The following is a 20758-nucleotide window of genomic DNA, read 5'->3' as shown; positions in this document are numbered from 1 at the left end:
ACCAGGGTGATTTGTGTGCCTGTTAGCATTTGAGAAGGGGGCTGGTGAGAGGTTTGATTGGATAGATGCCTCTGCCTGTTTCTGGAGACCTCTCCCTCCGCCTGAGAGTAAATGTGTGCCCAGAGGCTTTGAGGTGGAAGCCCAGAACAGCCAAGGAACAATTCTGGGTTCCCATCCAGGGGACTCATTTCCTTGTTATCAGAAAGAGAAATGAAGATGAAGGGAAGGAGACTGAGGGAGGCCGGGTGTGCAGACAATGACTAGCGCGTGGGAGGCCACAGGAGTCAGGGCAGCCAGAGGCGGCATCAGGGGGCAAAGGGAGACTGGAAACCACAGCAGCTGAAGCAGGAGACTGTGGGTTTGGGGAGGGATGAGTAGCCAGCAGTTGCCCAGGATAGAAAGAGCTATTACTGCCTTTGGTTAAGGAGATGAAGCGTCACGGTTGGAGAGGGTTCTGGTAGAATAATAGGGTCAAAGTCCGGTGTTGAGACACTAAGAAAAGAATGCAGGAGATTCTTTCTTGCCCCTCTTCTCCCCATGATAATTGTTGGGATTTTCACACAAATTGCATTTCTATTACAAATGTCTTACTTGCCATTTAAAACTTAATCCCTGCAATTTGAGACTAGAATCAAGTTGATATGGGCTCTTTAATCCAGTCCCTTGGCCAAAAGTAATTTAAGAAACATAGAAAATCTCAAAGCATTGTTTATAGTATTATCCTATTTTTGTTTCATGTGTATGTTTATAAATATGTATATATGTGTATTATAAAGAAAAATATCTAAAGGACTATGAATCAAATTATAATGAAGGTTTTACTGTATATACATGTCATTTAAATGTGTATAATTTATTATACTTTAATTATCCCTTCTTAAGCTATAAAAATTATAATAGAGGTTATCTCTAATGGTCAGATGATGGTATATGACTTATAATTCTTTTGGCTGCAGATGACAGAAACTCAGATGAAACTTATAAAGCAATTAACTAAATGGTCCAGATACTTCTTCAGGCATGGCTGGATCCAGGGACTCAAATTCTGTCATTAGGAATCTCTGTTTCTTCAGCTCTCAGATCTGTCATCTTCTTAATTGACTAAATTCTCAGGCACATCTAGGTCTGTGGTTCATCAGCCTAGCACGCCAGTGGAGAGAGAACAGCTTTTTTCTGAGACAATCAGCAGCAGCCCAGGGCTATCTTTCAAGGGCCATGGCTCATCCTTAGACCAATGGGTCACTGGGGTAGGAGGAAGCACTGTGTTGGTTGTCAAGGTCAAGGTCTGTGACCCAAGATCAGAACAAAAGAACTTTCAAGGACATCTAAGGAAGCCAGGGAATTGAAAGAAGGCACCAAGTATTTCTCCAAAGGAAATCCACAGCCCTGGTGCCAGAGGAGGAGATGTAAAACCATAAATGTCTGCTCTAAAGGGGCCTTCTCTCTCTGGGGCATAGATGTTTGTGATGCCTGAGTTGTTTATAATAAGCATGTAATTGTCTTGCAATAAAAGGAGAAAAGGGAGATCCCCTCTTAAACCACTGTTTGGTTGTATCTGGTTACAGCAATTGAGACAGCTAATGAGTGTGGAGAAAGCAGTAAAGCCCCCACTCGCCCGGGCCTGTACGTTGTAGGGCCCCGGGAGACTAAACCATGGCAAGACTAGGGAATCCACCTTCTCCTTTTCATAGCTTGTTAGTTGTGTATGTTCAAGACCCACTGGGCCGTCAGATGATCTCTGGGGCTCTGGGTTGCCAGAGTGAGGCACCCGGGGAATTGGGCCTCCGTCAAGTCAGCCTCTGCCCCTCATTCTCCTGCCCGGGTGCATCACGCCCGGCTCAGTAAATGCTTCCCTGCATTCCGATATCACACCGATCTGTTTCTTCATTTCAGGGTTACACTAAGGACATGGTGACAGACTTTGATGAGAAACATGATGAGTATTTAATATTGCTTCAGCAGAGGAACCGGTAAGATGAAGCTGCTCGACGGCAGCCCTTAATATTAGCCAAATAAAAATTCTATTTAGATTTATTAGCAGCATGCAGGCTCTGGTTCACACAGGAATGGGATGCAGTCACCCCCCACTCAGAGGCTTGGAATATTATCTGCAATCCCAGCTCCTGTATCTCCATTCCCTGATTTAATTGCCTCTTTTGATTGAGCTGTAGCACACTGTTCTTCGTGTAAATACTGCCTCTTGATTCCCTGCTTCTGTTCTGGGAGGAGGTGGACTTGTGAAAAGCTGGAATTTGGCAGGGCCTGTGCACTAGTCACCTGAACAGCCCCAACTGATCTTGCAGGCTTTGAGGGCCCTTGCAACCTGAGCCTGTAACCATATTGTGTTGTGTAAAGGGGGGGATCATGTTACATTTGCATTTGAATTTGGTTGTTATGCCATTTAAAGTTAAGTTAGTATTGATTTTGACTCTGGTGTGCTGGTGCTTGAAAAACCTGCCTTAGGTGCCGGTTTTTTTGGTTTTTTTTTTTGGTGATGGAGGTGCGAGGCCATGCGGTCAGCTTGAAAGAAGCGGCCTTTTCTCAGTGCCTTTGCAGAGCTGTGGGAGTTCATTTTCAGGGCACTGTGGTCTGTTGTCAGGCCTGGAACCCCTCAGGGAGCTGGATTTGCAAACTCAAATGCTAAGAGGGACCCGCAGCGAGTGAAGTGGCTCAGTGGGGTTGTGGTACCTGGAACTTTCATGTCTCTGAGCCAGTTCTGTTTATGGGAACATACCTTCTATCCTGGTCAGGGAAGCTGGAAATCTGATTTTGTATTGAGAAATCTCCTGAGTTTTAAAATATGGGCAGTGAATTCAAATGAAAGGCCCAACAAAGGAAAGAATACTGCAACCCCCCCCCCCAACAGATCTGCAAGTGGGGTACTACCTTGGGCCTTCATTTTATGGGTTTGGACTTGGGGTCTGGTGGGTAAGAGAGTCTATCTAGGGATGGTCATCCTGAAATGGGGATTCAACCCTTGCCTGGCTGGACACTTGGTGCTTATCAGCCAGATCCCTGGTGGCATGTTACATTGGACAAGTTGTGATGATCCAAGTTAATCCCAGAAGCTGTAGGAATGTTGTATCCCTGCCCATAGCTTCTACTAAGTTCCGCTAAGACCCCTGGTATTGACATCAGTAATACTGTCCATGTTTCCATATGCCCCCTGGGGAGGCAGAGCACCTAGGAATTGATCAGCTCTCCGGGATCAGCCCGAAATGCCAGGCAGTGTCCTTTGTGCCGAGCTGTTCTGTGCTCATCTCCCTCCGTCCCAGAGACGACCTCAGACTAGCAGAGCGGAAGGCCCGTGCTGATTAGACCGGTGTGGTTTTTATCATCATTAATGCCACGGAGCAGGATGTTTTTATTCAGTTCTGGCAGGCTGGATGGTGCCACCGAACACCTGGGTGATCGTTTAATCATGTGCATGTGACTTGTCTGGGAGGAGAGTGTCACCGTTCCTTGGAGCAAATTGCTTTTCATTAATTAGGGGAATCAATAAGTGCACCATGAGAGAAGGCCCAGCCGAGCACGTAGATGAGGCTACCCACAGACAAGGTTGCAGCACAAAGGTGATTTTAAAATACAACAAAACTGAGTTGCTATCAAATTGCGGGGATGTATGGTCGCTGAGAGGAAGCTGGCTTGACAACAGGAGATTAGGAGGTAGGGCTAGAAAGAAACACTTCCAAGAGGATGATGGGAGAGCACCCCTGAGATAGGGTAGGGTAGAACCTACCCTTGTTCCATCCTTTCATCTTACCCCTACACTCCCGGATGAGGCAGAGACAGTTATTGCACCCATTTTGCAGACAGGGAAGTAGAGGCCCAGGGAACAATTTGCTCAAGGTGGGGAAGCAATGGAACTGGGCTTTGCTTTCTTGTTTGTGTTTCATTTAATATTGTCATAAGTGATTAAGAAAAGAGAAACCTGCCAGGGTTGCCAGTGGCCCCAAGTTCACTAAAGAGGCTTCTGTGACTAAGCTATAGCTTACTTTGAAATCTAGTTTTATGATCAGTAGTCAGTCTTTCTTCACCTCTCAGCTGTTTTCTCATGTTGGAAACATGCCTCGGTCTGTCCTTGGCCAAGCTGAAAAAGAAAACCCTGTCGGCTTCTCTGGCTGTCTTGCGACCTGAGGTGTGGTCAGGTGAGATCTTCTGAGAGCTCTGCCAGGGACACAGCTGCCCACAAGATGCTGGGCACGTTTATTCTTTGATTCATTCAACAGGAACTCATCAAGTGCCTTCTCAGTGCCTGGCCTCACTACCAGTGTGAAGGAGAACCTTGTGATGAGGAAGACAGACTGTCACTTAGTGCTCCTTGGGTTGGAAGGCACAGAAGCCCAAAGTAAATGGACTTTAAGCAACAAGGAAACATATTGGCTCATAAAATTAAGAAATCCAGGGTGATACTCTGGCTTCAGGCATAGTTGGATCCAGGCGCTAAAATTCTATCAGTGAAATCAGTCAATCTTCACCTCTCAGCTCTGGTTCCTTACATTGGATTCAACCCAGGCAGGTATTTCCCTCACAGTGGTTGAGGCAGCCCCTAGAAACCCCATGCTTACATCCTTCCTGCAGAGAAGAGAGCACCCATTTCTAAGAGCTCCAGGCAAAGTGCTGGATGGGGGAGGGTTGCTTCTGTTGGTCAGTTGGGACATGTTCCAGGTCCTGAACCAGTTAATCCCGTGTCCAGTGAGGTAGCTTAGCCAGATGAGCCAAAAGCTGGGTGGTGATGTCAGTCTCACCCAAGCCCCACAGAGTAAAAGAAGGCATGGAACAGTCCCAAAGGGAATCGGAGAGATTATGTCTGCAAGATGGGGGGCATTACAGGGCAGGCATGAGGAACGCTGTCTGCCCTTGAGCTCAGGCCGGTGTCTGCCCACGCAGCAGGTGCCCTTGAGCTCGGGCCGGTGGCAGCAAGTACAAGGCTGCCTATAACTGTGCTGGAAGAAGCAGAAAGTGATTATGCCCTGCAGGAGGGGACAGGAGAAGGAGGAAGAAAGGGGAGAGGTCAGAAAAAGAGAGAAATTCTCTTTTATTTCCTTTATTTCACTTCTACCCTTGGGGTGGACCCTGTTCATCCCTGCACAACCCCTCCCAGAGCAGCTTAGTGATTCCGGTCACTAGGCTTCCTGAAAGATGTAATCATACCCGACGGGACTCCCGCAAGGGCAACCAGAGTGATCAAAGTGCTGAGATATGAGGACTGACTGGAGAGATTAGGCCCTTGCATCTGAAGCGCCGATGACCGAGGGCTGGAATGGACACCTCCAGATTGTGGGAGGGAGGACCAGAAGCAGGCGTCTAGCAATCCTATTATTTGTTTTTTTCAAAAAAGTCATTTGAGGGAAACTTACAGGAAAATGAATTCTTAGGAGCGGTGAACCTGCTGCTTCAGGAGAGGTAAGGGTGAGGTGGGGGGGTGGGTTGCAGACAACCAGCACCCACGGGGCCTTCTGAGCTAGAGCTGCAACCTAGTCTCCCTTCCATCCTCAAGACACCCCACATGCAACTGGCCACATTCTTGGTCACATTCTGCAGGAGAGAAAACAGGCCCTGGGAGGTTAGGGCCTGGCCAAGGTCATACAAGCTGGGGAACGGCAGGGCCTCCAGTATTTAGCTTCCACCTCTGACCTCCCAGAAGACAGATACCGGACCCTGTGGGCCGCCCAGGTTCGGGAAGGAGTGGCAGACTTTTTGCACCACTGCCCCCACCATTACCTCTCCATCCTTCAAGGCTCAGCTCAAATGCCCCCACCTCCAAGAAGCCTCCAGCTGGGAGCCCCTGTTCCTGAACTCTGAATGCTCAGAGCCCTGTGGCGTGCTGCCTGGTGAGCAGATGAGAAAGAGCACAGCATGTGATGGAGAGACATTCTCAGGAGTCTGAGAGACAGGAATTTAAATCACAGTTGCTTCTGGATACTGTAGCCACGGGCAAGTTGCCTGTAGACTAGGCCAGCAGGAGGGCCTGTCACACCCCAGGGCCAGTGAAGGACTAAGTGAGACAAGATACTTGAAGGTCACAGCCAGCCCACCAGCGCTTTTCATCGTCATCATCCCTGCCTCATGTTACCATTATCTACACCTTCTCCTTGAGCTGGTATCCAGGTACTCCTTCAATGCCTGATGCTGCAGGAACCCCTGAGCTGACCGTTGGGGTCACTGAGGTCCAGAGGCACCATGTGGCTCACTGCAGGCCCAGAGCAATCACAGCAGTCAGAGTCCAAGATAGTTCAGTGATAAACCCAAGTCGACTGGACCACGAAAGATGCACTTACCTGCTGGGAGCGTGGCTGAGGCCTCTTCACCACCTGGGGCCCTGCCTGGGGCCTGTCACACTCCTGCACGACACCCTGTGTTCTAAATCATGGTTCTTCCACGTCCCCTTCTGTGCACAAGAGCACAGGTGACCCCCAAGACCAACATGGGATGAAGCAGCAGTGATGCTGTACCCTGCACTCCACCCGCAGGGGCTGTGCTCGGGGGCGGGCACATCCGTGGCTTCTCCCCCAGGCCGGATTTTGAGTTCCTTGGGGTCCCTTGTTCCAGAAATAGATATTGAGCATTCCTCACCATCCTGGCACTTAGCCCAGACCCCATGCCCAGAGGCTCACAAGGAGAACGCAGCCACTATGCCACGGAGGGATAGTTACACAAACCACAGAACAAAACCCACAGGGGACAGAGTGTGGCAGGGCAGCCGGAGGCCAGGGGCTCCGATCCCCCTAGGGGCTGGGGCTGAGTCTGATTTCTCTGAATCCTCTACACCTAGTGCAGCGTCTTATGCAAAGTGAGCTATCAGTTAAAAATAAAAACTTTGATGCCGTGTGAATATTACCGACACACTCAGCTGCAGTAGGGGAGGGAGTTCCTTTAGCCATTCCTTTCACAGACTGAATAATTAGCCCCTCATTTATCAGGTTTATAAATCCACATTTTCATAAATCATCCTGATTAAAGAGGGCACACATGGAACATCAGCCCGAGTTCCTGGGTAACAGGATGCCACCCTCACCGTTAAGGTAGCATCAGGAGACAGGGCAGTGTCCAGAGAGCAGTCGAGGCAGGCTCCCTGCCCTGGAGGTAGATTTTCCTCCCAGTTGCCCTGTGTCCCAGGGACTCTGGGGCCCTGGCTCCCTGCACCACATCCCTGGAGACTGTTGGTGCAAGCTCCATCCTGGCTGTTTGCTCTAGTGAACGCAGCCTGGGCTGTGTTTGAAAACTGTTTCTTAGTTACTTGTGTTTTCCTTCTGTTTTATGCTGTTGTCCAACAATCAGGCATCTCCCAGGCTTCTGAGGCTGGCAAGAGATAAGCAGTCTGTAATAAATGTTCCTGCCACGGTTGTTGAAAAGATGGATGTACCAACAGCTCAAGAGACATTTAAAAAGCAAACAAAGAAATCACCCATAATGCCACCACCCTACCTCAACAACTGATTTAATTTTTACATTTATCACCTTCTACTCTGGGACCACAAACACTTTTTTTCCAACTTTGCAGTCATCACATGTGCCGTTTTTATTTTGCCTTTTCCACTGCTCCCCTCACCCCCAAACAGATCACAAACAATTCCCTGTGTTTCAGCAGACCTGTCCCAATTACAAGGGCTGCATGATCGCCCCAGTTCCTTTCCCTAGAATGGGGCATTTGGGTTGCTCTCAGGGTTTTGCTATGACAGAACACTGACCACCTCCCAGCCCAGACTCTATGACCAGGAACAATTTACCAGAATGTGCTTCCTGGACAAATTCCAAGCATATGGCACTCTTTCTTTCCTATTCTTCTGAAAAGATTCTGTGACTTACCACATTGTCTGAATTTGCCAGTTTCAACATTGTTTTGTTAGCTTAGACGTTATCTTTGTTGTGATGAAGACCCGGGAGCCAAATTGCTGAAGTTTATATCCTAGCCCTGCTGCTAGACTAGCTGTGTGATCTTGGGCAAGTTACTCAACCTCTCTGTGTCTTGTCTCCGTTTCCTTCTCTATTTAGTGGGGAAAATGAACATAATTGCCTCTTAGAGTTGTTATGAAAATGAATGTCTTAGCAGTCAGTCTCTGTTATTTACAGATTCTATACCTGTGAATTTACCCACTTGATAACATTTATTTGTAACCCCCAAATTAATGCTTACAGCATGTTTGTGGTGATTCAAAGACATGTGTTGCCTGCCTCACACTTTCTCAGCCAGATAGGATAAGGCAACAGACACTCCACTTCTTGTGTCCGCTCCCTGTGACAAGTGTCCTTTCAGTCATGTCCTTTGTGCCTGGTTTTTCACACTGTGGTGCTTTTGGTGGGTACCTCTGCTGTCACAGCTGGCCCCCAGGCAGAGCACTGGTGTGCTGGCTTGTGTTCCTAAGTGGATGAAGAGAACCCATGTGTCAGATAAGCTTCATCCAGGTCAGAGTTAACCTGAGTCCCGTGTCGCTGTCAGCCACCTACGAAAGGTCTTTACACAGAGACACACACAAACCCAGGCTGTGTGTTATTGATCGTTTGATGGAAACTTTGCAACCAGAGGGGTAGGAACAGGAGTGATGATGGGTCAGTGTCGCTAATCAGCTTACAGCAACCTGACAGAAACAGAGCTGGCCAGGAGGATCGAGGGTGTCTGCAAGGGGTTTGGGGCAGTCTGGCACACAGCACATACTCATGAAGTGGTTGCTGTTGTTTTTCGAAACTTATACTTTGCTCATTCAGTAGGAACTTGTTAAAGCACTGAAAGGAGGTGCTTGCTCTGTAAGATGGCTGGTTGGCATCTGTATTTCTTCATGTGCAGAAATAAATCTCTTTGGAGTGGGGTATGGATGTTGTAAAGACCCCAAGGATTTGGTGTCCAGTGGAAGCAGCTTGGAGGGACCAAGGAGAATGCTGTGTCCTGCTGAGGCTCAATGAGGTGTCACGTGTGAGGTTGGAGTTTAGAGAACTGGAGCCCTTTAGCCACAGGGAGTGGTGATCCTCTCACTGATTTTGAACAAAAGCCCATATTGATATGTTCTGTAACTGCATCCGAATGTGAAATGATGACATTGGAGATATCAGGGATGAGTGCTGGAGAACACATTTATTTGCTGAAGCCAAAAAATCAACCCGCCTGGTCTGCCAAAGGATGTTTTCGATTTGTAGATGTGCTCTGTAGACCCTAAACCACATTTTGTTACACACTGAACAAAATTCCACTAGCAGAGGGGAAAGTATGACTTGGAGCCGGGAAATCCAGGTGAGGGGGTGGCAGGCACACGCACGCCCGTCTCTGCCTTAGCCGCCCCCACCTCACAGCCCCCACCCCACACCTGGCCAAGGACGTGGGCTTTCATTTTTGCTAACAAGTAGTTGAGCCTCAAAAGGAAGCAGCAATATCCATGCAGGACCCCCGTCTCCCCCTCACTGCTTCTACTGCATACATAACAGGCCTCTGAGAGGCTGTTTGCAGGGGAGCAGCTGGGCGCATGCTCCCCACCCCACCCCCGGCCTCTGATCAGAAATCCTTCCCCATCAGAACCAGGGTGGGGTGGGCGCCAGGCTCACGTCCTGAGAAACATGCCATCCTTTTGCTTCCAGGATACTGAAGCATTTGAAGACCAAGGACCCCATGCAGTTGAGACTGGAGCACTTGGAACAAGGGTTCTCTGTCTATGTCAATGGGGCCAATTCTGAACTGAAGACCTCACCTCGGAAAGCCGTCCACCCCGACCTCTCCAGGAGCGCCTCGCACGCTGAGGGGACGCATGGTGAGCGCAGCCTCATGCTGACACACGAACTCAGGCTGCACATGTCGCTCATTCATCTGTACACAAGTTAGCGATGCCCACTTGGTCAGAAAAAGAGAGACATTCTCCTTTATTTTTTTTTTAAACTGAATCTTGGCCTCCATTCCCCCAGGACAAAGGCAGCCAGAGCAGAAAATTCCTGGCTTTTCCACATCCTAGGTCTTGAGTGCCTATAATTTAAGGATATGTCTGGGATAATTCTGATTGTGCCTGATTTTCACTTCCATGTCTTAACTTCAGGGCCTAAGCCTGTTGTGATATTTGATTCCACTGTTCGTTTCTGAATTTAGAATCCATACTCTGCATACTTTAAACCTATCGTATATTCCATAGTAAAAACATAAGCCTGTGGAGTGGAAGAGAAGGTGTTGTAGAAAGCACCAACCAACGCCTGGTCCGGTACAGCTTCCCTCACCCAGGTCTCAGGGAATGGCTTTCGGTGCCTGTCCGTGGGCACCAGCAGTAGGCCGACTCTTCCATAAAAGCATCTCCCCTCCCCCATCTTTCACACAAACGCAGGCCTTTTGTGCATGTTATTCTGTACCCTGCTTCCACATCCTGAGATTGTTTCTTTTGTACATTATTATGCATATTATCCCATAGCATGGACGTGCTGTGACTTATTGCCCATTCCCTTTTAGCGGGCCCCGAGCTTGTGTTCTCATGTCTTGCTGCAGTGAATAGCTTTCTATTTAAGACCTTGGGCCCCCTGACATGCATTGTGGATGTCGGGTACAAAACTGCCATCAGTGGGAGCTTGTCATCACTGCCTCACCAAGTCTTCTTCCCTCCTCTGTGATGCAGATGGTGGACGAAGAATCCTATTTCGAGAAGCTGAAGAAGCTTTAAGACGCAACTCACGGACAGCCCCCAGCAAAGTCCAGCGCCGAGGATGGCACCAGGTCTGGGGAGCCCCCACTGCCCACAAGCAGAATCAAGATGATGGTGGGCTTGTGGGAACAGAAATATAATCAGAACCCTTAGAACCCCACAGGCAAAGGCTGGTTCTGGTGGGGCACTGCAGGGTGCCATCTCTGGTGTGGTCCTGGCCTCTGGAGAGTAGAAGAGTCCTTCAGACCCTGTCTGCACGGTCCACCCGCTGGACTGCTTCACCCCAGCACCACTTGAGTGCATTAAAGGTCAGACTCACAGTCTATTGTGGTGACTCATTCGTACAGCTGGTTTTTATTGAGCACCTACTATGTGCCAGGTACAGTCTTAGATGCCAGGGATGCGGCGGGTCATTAAGACAAAGCCCCTGCCCCACAGACCTGAGACACCAGTTTGGGTCATTGCTTGGGTGCCCACAACTTGCAATTTTGAGCACCTGTCAGGTTATCAGACATATGCTGAGCAACCACAGCAAACTCTGGCCAAGTTTTAATGTCCTCCCTTTTTTATGATCGCTGAGGAGGCAGGAATGAGCTTTACAAGGGCCAACTTAAGAAGTGACAGCATAAGACTCAAATTTATATCTTTTGCTTCAAGCTTCGCATTCTTGCCCACCTAGTTCTTATTTATACCTTATCTTGAAGTCATTTAGACCTTACCTGGGGACCAGTGGGTGTGAACCCTGACTACACATTCAGATTGCCTGGGGAGGTTTTAAAAATATAGTGCTCAGGCCAGAGATTCTGACTTGCTTGGTTGGAAGTAAGGCTTTATATGTGTGTGTGTATATCTTATTTCTAAACCTGTGTCACCAAGGCTGGGAACATGGTAATATTTTATACTGTACTGAATGGATGGCACTATTATCAATATGTCTAAATTCTCTAAACCCATCTTTGCAACAGTCCAGTTGGTCCTTGAGTATGTATCTTTACTGTGCAGCTGGAGAAACTGAGGCCAGAAACATAAGGTGACTGAGTCACACAGCTGCTGATGGAGGAGTGTAGGCTGTTTCAACCCTTGGCTCCAAGGCTAGAGGTCTCCCTTTCCACTTCCCTCCAGGGGCTTTTGTGGGCTGTGGAGAATTGGGGAAGGGTGTTCCTCTCTGCTCAGGCCCAGAGCCTTATCTCTGTGCTGAGGAGCCTGGCCTGCCAGGGAACACAGGCTGGAGGCCTCCTTTTGTCCCTAGCAATGAATGTTAATTTCTCATTAATGAGGCTTTTCTCCACTTCTCACTTCAGACAGTCCTAGTTGTTTTGAGTGCCTCCTATTATCAGGAGCCATATTTGCGTCTTGGACTGTGACTTAATGGCTGGCCCCAGAGTCTGTGCAATTTAAAAGACTTGGCCTAAGATTAATTAGCATCCCTCCCCAGTCTCTCCCTGCGGTCCCACACTTCACAGAGCCTAATCATGGCTAATTTCCTGGCTTCCTGATGCCACTAAGGCTGTAATTGTCCTTCTGCACCGAATCAGTCAGGGGTCAGTCAGCGCCTAACAATAGAGACCACTCGGCTATTTTAAACAGAAACGAATGTGAAGCAGGGAATCAGGTGCTTCCAAAATCTTTGGGTTGGCAGCAGCCCGCTGGGAGCTGAGCTTCCAGGAGTTGGGGCCCAGAATCCTCACACAGGCCTCCAGGACAGCTGTCCCCTAGGGCCTGGGGGAAGGAGGGAGCCCAGGAATGCGGCACCTTAGCTTCAGTTTAAGAATTAGGAAACTACAGACACAACCATTGGCCTCAACGGTTGCTCCAGCAACACTGCCAAGAAAGCCCTGCCCACAGCCTGTCCAGCCAGGGTGGGTTGGTGCCGAGAAACCCATGGCCCCCACCACTGTGCCCCTCTTCCGCTCCTTCACCTCTACTTTCCCTGTCTCTTGGGAGATGGTCTGATGGGCTGCACCTAAGGTGTATCCAGAACCTCAGTTGAAAGGGAGTCTGAAAAATGCCATGTCTGGCTTTCTGGGCTCCATTAAACAGGAAAAAAAAATCTAGATTCCTATCTCCCTGGGAAAATGGAAAGCACCAGCCCCAGAACCTGGCTGCCCTCTCTTGAGCCACCAACAGGAGCCAAGTGGCAGGCAGTTGCCGCCTGTAGACAGGACACAGCCCTTCCCTTGCTGCAGGCCGCATCCCTCCCTTTGGAGTCCCAGGGCTGAGGTGGAGGGGTGGTTGCAGTTTGTTATCACACTTGAGCTTCCTGCCTTCCCATTCCCCCCTGGCTCATGGGGGCGTTTAATCATGCGGCCATCACAGTAGGAGGGCTTGGGAGTTAGACAAGCTGCTTACTAGTTGTATGCCCTGGAGCGGGCCACGTGACCTTTCTGAGCTTTGGGTTCATCAGTAAAACCTCCCAGGACTGCTGGGAAGGAAGATGCACACAGTGTATGTGACAGCTAGCCCATCATCTTTCAGTAGGAACAGCTTGGCGGGAGGTGACAAAGTCCAGAGAAATGGTTCAGAGCACGGACTCTAGAACCTGGGTTCAAAGCCTCAGCTCTACCACTCTCTAGTTGTACAGTCTTGGAAAAGTTGCTTTACCTCTTGACACCTGTTTCCTCATCTGTAAAGTGGGCTTGATATGGTACCCACCTAAGGGCCACAGTGAGGATGGAACAAGTCGAGCTTTGTAGAGTGTCCAAGCGCCGGCATGGCGGGAACACTCTGGAAATGCTGTCAGCCCTTGAACTCAATGTAGGGGTGGAGGCTGAGGGTGCTTGGCCCGGGGGCCTCTATGCTCCTTTACTCATTCAATCCTTCATTTGTTCCTGACCATTTACTGAGTGGTGGACACTTGTAGGTGCTGGGTCAATGCAGCATGTAAGGCAGGCCAGGCCCTGCTCTCCTGAAGCTCATGTTGACTGGGGGTCAGGGGGATGCCTGGGGCCAGAAGCAAGCTAGCAAATCAGCAAGTGCTCTGAAGGAGAGTGAAGAGCTGGATGAGCTGGAGTGTGTCTTGGGAAGAGTCACTATAGGGAGCGGGTGTGGGCCAGGCTTCCTCAGGGACCACATCTCAGCACCTGAATGTTGGAAGAAGCCAGCCCCAGGAGGATGGTCACAAGTCTCCCAGTGGAGGCATAGTGAGGGCAATGGAAATGGAGTTGACCTGAAAGGAAACGGGTGGCCAGTGCACAGTGGTGGGGAAGACGGAGCCATGGGTTGGAGGGGCCAGAATGCACAGGGCCCAAATACCCAGGAAAGAGTCTGGGTTTCATTTTATGTGGAAAAACTCCCTGGAGGGTTTTAAACAGGAGAGCTCCAAGCTTGGATTCATGTTCTGGAAAGATCCCCAGTTGCTGTGGCAGGAGGATCAGGCAGAGGCTGTGAAGCAGGGCTCCCTATAAGCCTCATGAGCAAGCTTCCCCAGCCCCCACCAGTGCTGCTGCTGCAGCTTCCCCACCCAGCTTCCCCCATCGCTTCAGCTTTCCTCACCCATCTTACCTTTTCCATGTAAGGCTTTTATTCCCTCAATATTCCTTTGTTGAAATTTTCTGAGAGAGAGACCTTCTGAATCTCTCAGTTTATCTCTGTTCCTCGGATTGTAGCCTGGACCATCGTCAGCTGGATGGGATGTCCACTCTGGCCTGGAAGGTTGTGCCTGCCCCAGAGCTGAACTGGGACTCAGACCCACGGCTTCTCATGGAGGAGGCTGTAGGCAGGACTGCTGTGCCCACAGCACTGTCACGAGGAAGAGGGATGACACTGATGTCCTTTGGCACCAAAGAAGTAGAGTGAAGTAGAAACTTCATTCATGGTAGAAATTTCATGGGGGCAGATTTAGGGGGTCTGTAGGCCAGAGAGAAAGATAGTCTTTGTCTTTACCCTTTTGGATGGGCTCCACCATTCTTGGGGGACAGCCAGGGATAGGCAGACTGGTCTAGGTAGCAGAGTCCCCTGTGGCCACTGCTGGCCAATTCTCAAAAACTACCCCTTCAGGAGAGGAACTATGGCCCTGTCCCCAATCTGGGGTTTCACCCATTTGTCCATGCCCAGCAGGAGGAACAGGTAGGGCCGCACAGTCACCTGGTCATCTGCATTGGCTCCAGGCAGGTCAGCAGGGGGCAGAGTGGTCACAGTGAGTCTCACAGCCACAGCCTCACTCCCAGCCAGCCCTGCTTCCTCCTGCCACATCCCTACATGCTCTCACTTGTTATCTTGCCAGTTTTTCTGTGTCTCCCCTAAACTCTCGAGTCACCAATACTCTTTTCTCTGACCAAACCCACTTCCTTTGCCTCTTCCAGTAGGGTAGATTTCCCCTCTTAGGGACCCATCCAGTAATTAGGAAGCAGTTTTGGGTAGGGCTGCCCGCATCGACACAGGCTGCCTCAGGTGCACAGACCTGAGGTTCCCTGGGTCAGAATGTCACAGTCACCCAAATGCTGGCAAGGAAGCTAAGCAGCTCCACCTGTAAAACCCTTCCTGGGGCGCTCCAATTCTGGGCACTCTGGGAAGGCAAATTGCAATGGCTGGGTTGGTTTCTTATTGGATCCAACCCTGGTGGTGATAAATGGGCTTTTGTTGGTACTGTCCACCCCCACTTCTCAGCTGTAGATCTTTCCACCACTCTCCGTGGATTAAGATTTATGGCTTCCTCAGCCTTGTAATACTTGGGTGGACAGCAGCCTAATCAACAGAGCCGTCGTTTACCAAAACGCTGTCAGATTTGATGAACGTCATCGGCTCTTAGCATTAAATTGGTAGTGAAGGGATTGGCCTTCCAGCAATTTACTGTGGGGTGGGCTTTCCTTAAAGGTCTTGAAAGCAAGTTCATTGCAATTATTACAGCAGTGGCTTTGCTTTCGCTCAGCTGGCCTGTCCCGTTTCCTGCGGTGGGCTGGACAGCTCACACACCACCAGGAAGTCTCCCAAGTGAAACTGAAATGCGTGAGGCCCGTTCCTTTGTTTTCCTCTTTCTGAGTTTTGAAACTCAGCAAGGACAATAAATGAAATAACCCATAGAACATCGGCCTTTACAGCGACCTTGCACAGAACTGTCCCAGTGTCCATGATTTGAAGAGATCAGACAAATCTGGGAAGAACAGATCAAAAAGCTGAATCTCCCCGCTACCCACCTGCCTCTGCCAGTGTTGTTAGAGCTCCTTCCTCTAGAGGGAGCCATTTACACACTGCACAACCTGCACAACCACACAGGGCAGCCCCAGCCTTGCTCTTTTCTTCCAGTTGACAATGGCTTTAAAGCTCACGTCTTAGACCACTGGCGAAGAGGGGCGGCAGATACAGATAACTCAGGGCTGACGCTGTGCTGAGTGTGGCAGGGAACAAAACAAGCTGGCGTTGGGCGGGCAAACTGCACAGGCGTTTGGGTGCCAGGGCTTTTAAGTCCTGTCCTGGTGTGTGGTTGATTCTGCCAGGGTTTACCCAGGCTCAGGAGCTACGAGTCGGCAGGAGAAAGCAGCCGCTCAGAAACGCCCACTGCAGGTAAAGCAGCATGCCAGCCGAGCTGGCCGGGAGCGCAGGCATCCTCGCTGGGGCGGGAGGGTGGGAGGCAGGGAGACAGGCTCTGGGGGCTGGTTTGGAATCAGCCTGGGCTCCTCATAGGGAGGTGGGCGTACTCGTGTGGGCAGGGCTGTGCTCCCGCTCCTTCCAGCGGCAGCAGAGGCGCCTCCCTGGGCCAGGGTGGGAGAGCAGGCCAGATGGAGGGGCTATTTATTCCCCTCTCTGACACCCACTCAGCATTTAGAAACTCTTTTAGGACCACATTAATTTTGTCACATGTTGCTTCATAAACACGCTCTTCAGATATGTGTGCTGTGAACTCCTTGAGGCCGGGGCATTGGGTTGTGTTTTTTTTTTTTTTAGAATTTTTTATATCTTGACTTGTTTCCAGAATCTTGTAAGTGATCAGTACCCAGCAAGGACTTGCTGATTCAGTGCCTTAATGCCTACTGTCAACCTGTCTGCTGACATGGGTGTGACAAGAGGTTGTGCGAAGCTCCTGGGAAGGAAGAAGGTTACTTCAGGAGAAAGGGGGTGGGGGGAAATGCAGATGGGACACACCTGAGCACCTCTCCTGGCTCTTTCTCATTTTATAATTGAGATGGGACCACCAGGGCTGTAAGAATCCCAGCGCTCTTACTTGCCAGTGGGAAGTGCTCAGTTCTGGCATGGCTGGCGCCAGGTGCTCAGGTGGTGTAGCAGGCTCCTCCCCACCTCTCAAGTCCCACCCAGATGTCAGGAAGCAGTTTGGATAGAGCTGTCCCCACTGACACAGGCTGCCTCAGGTGCACAGGCCCCGGGTTCCCTGAGCCAGAACATCACAGAATCCCCCAAACGCCGGCCAGGCGGCTGAGCAGCTACCTATAAAACCCTTCCTGGGGCTCTCCAATTATGAGGGACACCAGCAGCTCTTGACTTACTTTCTGTCACCTTGCTAGTGCATCTCTTTGGGTCCCTTGAACCAGTCACCTAATCCCCCAGCCATGGTAACTGGCCATTGGAATCCATTGCGCTGACAGACCAGGCATGTGAGGCCTCCACTCATGGCCCTCGCTCCAGGACCACATGAACACTTGGATTGGGTGGTGGGGGAGAGGGGAGGAGAGAGGGTTTCCCCAAAGAAAACCGGGTTCTTTTACCAGAAGACAGGCAACTCACACCAGTCATGCAGAAACAGCAGGTCCCACCTCAAAGCCCCACGGACCTCATGCTGCTCAAACACTAATGCGCTATGAATCACCGGGGTCTTGTTAAAATGCAGGGTCTGGTTCTGAGGAAGGGCTGGAAATGAGGCATTTGTCACGGAGAAGCCACTGCTGCGGGTCCACAGGCAGCAGGTGGGGCAGCCAGGCTCTCGTCCAAAGCCTCCTCTTCTAGATAAAGGAACAGAAACCCACGGAGGGGCCAAGCTGGGCCTTGTGCCCAGGGTTCTCCCTCAGTGCTGCCTCCTTCCTTTCTCTCCCACCTCCCTTCTCTTCTCTTGCACTGTTTCCACCCCAGCAGAAGGCCTCCCAGCATTGGGACGTTATCAAGTGGCTCCTGGTGGAGGGAGGAGCGAGCTCTCCCCGGATGTAGCATAGAGTATCTACCTCAGATGAACTTCAAAGCCTTTATGGCTGCATCCTGACTTGAGGCAAGAAGGCCTTTGGCCCGGAAGTCCCAGGTTTTTTGTATTCTGTGCCATGCTGCCCTCCATGGACACTCCCTGCTGATGCCAACAGATATTCTAAGAGCAAAGTGACAAAGCCTGGGAGGCAGGGACGCCACACCTGGAGCCTGAGCCCCAGGCAGCGAGGTATATAGTCCAAGGGAAGGCAGAGCCAAACAGTTCCAGAAACAGGCAGGCATCTTCACAGGCTGGAAGGCATCGCCAAGTGCTGGGATCACTCGTGACAGAAGTGTCCCGTAGCACCTTCCTTCTGCTGCTTCCTGCTGCTTCAGCAGGCCGGCTCCCAGCTGCCTTTCCAGTCTCACACTCTCTCTCCCAGATCTGTCTCCCAGTGCTCTGTAGCCCAGCACTGCCTCCTTTTGTGTTATATACTCTCAGGAAATTCTTTAATTTTCCTCCTCCCCAAAGACCACAGTAGCCCGGGCTGGACACTCATTCTTCATCAGCCTGTTGGCGGCAATACGATATGGTGGTTTAGATCCGCTTGGGTCAGCAAACTACAGCCAAATATGACCACGGCCTGTTTCTGAGCTACAGTGGGGCAGGGCTGGCAGTGCCCAAAATACTGACCCAGCAAGGCTGCTGAAGCCACCTGACGGAGGCTTGAATCTGGACTCTGCTGCATCCTGGCTGTGCGACCTTGGGCATGTGCCGTCCAACCTTGTGTCCTGTTTGCCCCTGGGGTGACTGTGAGGACTCAGTGAGCCAATGCACCGGAAGCATTTGGAGGTGTGCAGGTTATCAGGTCAGCATTAAATAAGAGCAACGATGCGTGGAGGTGGGAGGAAAACACTGTGGACCTGTGGCCATGGATGAGAAAGGAGCTGTGTCCTGTCCCTGAGGGTCTCGTGGGGTTAGTAAGGTCCTGGGATCATTTTCTTCGTCAAGGTTATATAGTGTGTTGACTAAGCTTTTGGGGAAGATGTATCTTGCCAGGGTGAGGGGTTCTAGCACCAACCCGGGCACCAGGGGGAATGCATGGTCTAGGTCACATTCCCTCGACCAGGCAGGAGATTCAGTCCCCATGCACGCCTTGCAGGGCCTCTTCTGTCTCAAATTGGAAAGTTTAAGGAAGGCCTCGCTCTCAGATCTGGCCACACGCGGGGCCACTCCTGGGAGAGAGGCCTCCTGTGATGTTGCTCCCAGGGTGTCTGGCTTGCTCCACTCTGGTCCTGGCTATGAAGTCCAGGCCGGACACAGCCAGCTGGGGCTCCAGCCTTGGGCCGGGGTTGGGGGGCCCTCTCTTTACTTGACTACTAGATGATGCCCTGGGCTGGCTTCCAGGGGCCACAGTAGACAAAACATATACTTGAGGGAGGTCTGCCACCTGTGTAGACTTGATGCAGTGTAAGATGACTAATGCAGCCCCCCATGCCCCCTACCCGTACCCCCATGCTCTGTATCATGTCCCTGACCCAAAGGCTGGCCTGCATCATGTTGGATCACCTCAAAGTCAGTTCTCTGATGAGCGTGTCATTAGTGCTGCTTTGACTGGTGCTCAGGGGCTCACCCAGCTTGCCCAGGGTGGCGTAGGTAGTAAGCACTGGAGGTCTAGGAGGCGAGCGGCTGCCAGAGTGCAGAAGCCAGGCCCTTCCCCTCACATGAGCAAACCCGGTACAACCACAGACCATGCCAAGCGCCCAGAAGCCAGCCATCAATTAGCCTCCAGCTCAGCTGCATGTAACAGACACAGGCCCACTGAGGCTTAAAGGCCACTGTCATTTTTCTCATTTGAACAAGGTATTTGGAGACCAGGCAGCTGGGATAGGTGGCCGATGCCCTCAGGGATCCGGGCTCCTGCTTCCCCACTGGGCAATCCTTAGCAACGTGACTCTCTTCCTGATCCTTGTTTTCAAGAGATGCTGCTTTGCTCTCGAACATCCCACCTACTTCCACCAGGAGGGAGGGTAGGGGGGTGAAGGGCACAGGTCCTGTGTCATTGTGTGAGTCCCAACTAGCAGGGAAACAACCTCCCCCCACCGCCTTTGGCCCCTTGCATCAGGCTCTCACAACTATCTCCAGCTGCAAGGGCCTCCAGGGATGTTAAAAGTTACTAAAAAGTTCTATTGAACATGCTTTGGGGCAGTAGGAACTGTAAGGAAGTGGCGTGACCCAGCCAGCCAGCCAGCCGGCACAAGAGGGTTAGGACAGGACTGGGGTAGGGGTGGGTGGTGCATAGACATACCTACCACCTTGTCGTCCACCCTGGAAGCGCTAGTCGTCCTACCTTGGAGGATCAAGGTGTTCCTTCCCCTCCATCTGAAACAGTCGGAATTTTTGTGTGTAGAAATCTGTGCAGATCAGAACAGAAGCTGGCCCGCGGCTCCACATCGAGCCTCCTCTGGACTATTCTGAAGACTTTGAGCCCGATGGGGATGTGACTGTCAAGGCCAAGGACACCTCTGGGGATCATCCACAGGTAGGACTGGCCTCGGCTCTTGCACAGAGGCTAGGGTCACTTTCTAGCAGTTATCTCTTCCCTCTTTCACTTGCCCCACACTTCAGGGAGCCCATAACCAGGTGCAGGATGCCCTGCTAGGCACCCCATGTCCAGAGTTCAGTAAGGCTGGTGCCTAACCCAAAGAGGGAGTGGCATGCCATCCTATATCTTGAGAAGGAGCTGAGAGGTGTGACCAGGCCTGGCAGGACCAGGAGGGCCAGTCTCCAGGAAGGCTTCCTAGAGGGAGTGACATTGGCCTGGGTCCGACAATCTGGTAAGGGTGTGAGGGCCAAAGGTGAGGAAGGTGTGCAGAGCCAGTTCCCTACCTTTGCACCTGTATGCGTGCCTGTTGTTAAATATTTTGAGTAGCACCCCCTGGAGCACAGAGACCTCACGTGGGGGCGGCTGGGGGTCCTGTGTACACCTGCAGTCCATGGCCCTGTGCTACTGACGACGGTGACGTCAGCTTTTCACACCCTTCCTCAGGCCGTCATTCCATTTCTAACATTTGGGGCTGCAGCATTA

At 51.0% G+C, this 20758-nt stretch overlaps 1 protein-coding gene across 1 annotated transcript in view; it reads left to right on the top strand.

Moving 5' to 3' along the window:
• Positions 1-1893: 1893 nt before the first annotated feature.
• The window catches only part of KATNIP (katanin interacting protein), a gene marked incomplete at its 3' end in the record, with an annotated part of 115876 nt that continues 97011 nt past the window's right edge, over positions 1894-20758 (top strand). Inside the window, exons 1-4 of the mRNA XM_084249146.1 lie at positions 1894-1970; positions 9568-9737; positions 10581-10678; positions 20081-20212. Coding sequence (XP_084105272.1) covers positions 1909-1970; positions 9568-9737; positions 10581-10678; positions 20081-20212 — 462 coding nt within the window. The 5' untranslated portion in view covers positions 1894-1908. The remainder of the gene's footprint in view (positions 1971-9567; positions 9738-10580; positions 10679-20080; positions 20213-20758) is intronic.

This window comes from Talpa europaea (assembly GCF_964194135.1).
Source record: "Talpa europaea genome assembly, chromosome: 12".
In the NCBI taxonomy this organism is placed as follows: domain Eukaryota; kingdom Metazoa; phylum Chordata; class Mammalia; order Eulipotyphla; family Talpidae; genus Talpa; species Talpa europaea.
The sequence above is the reverse complement of the archived record's forward strand: the minus strand, read 5'-3'. Positions and strand labels throughout refer to the sequence as shown.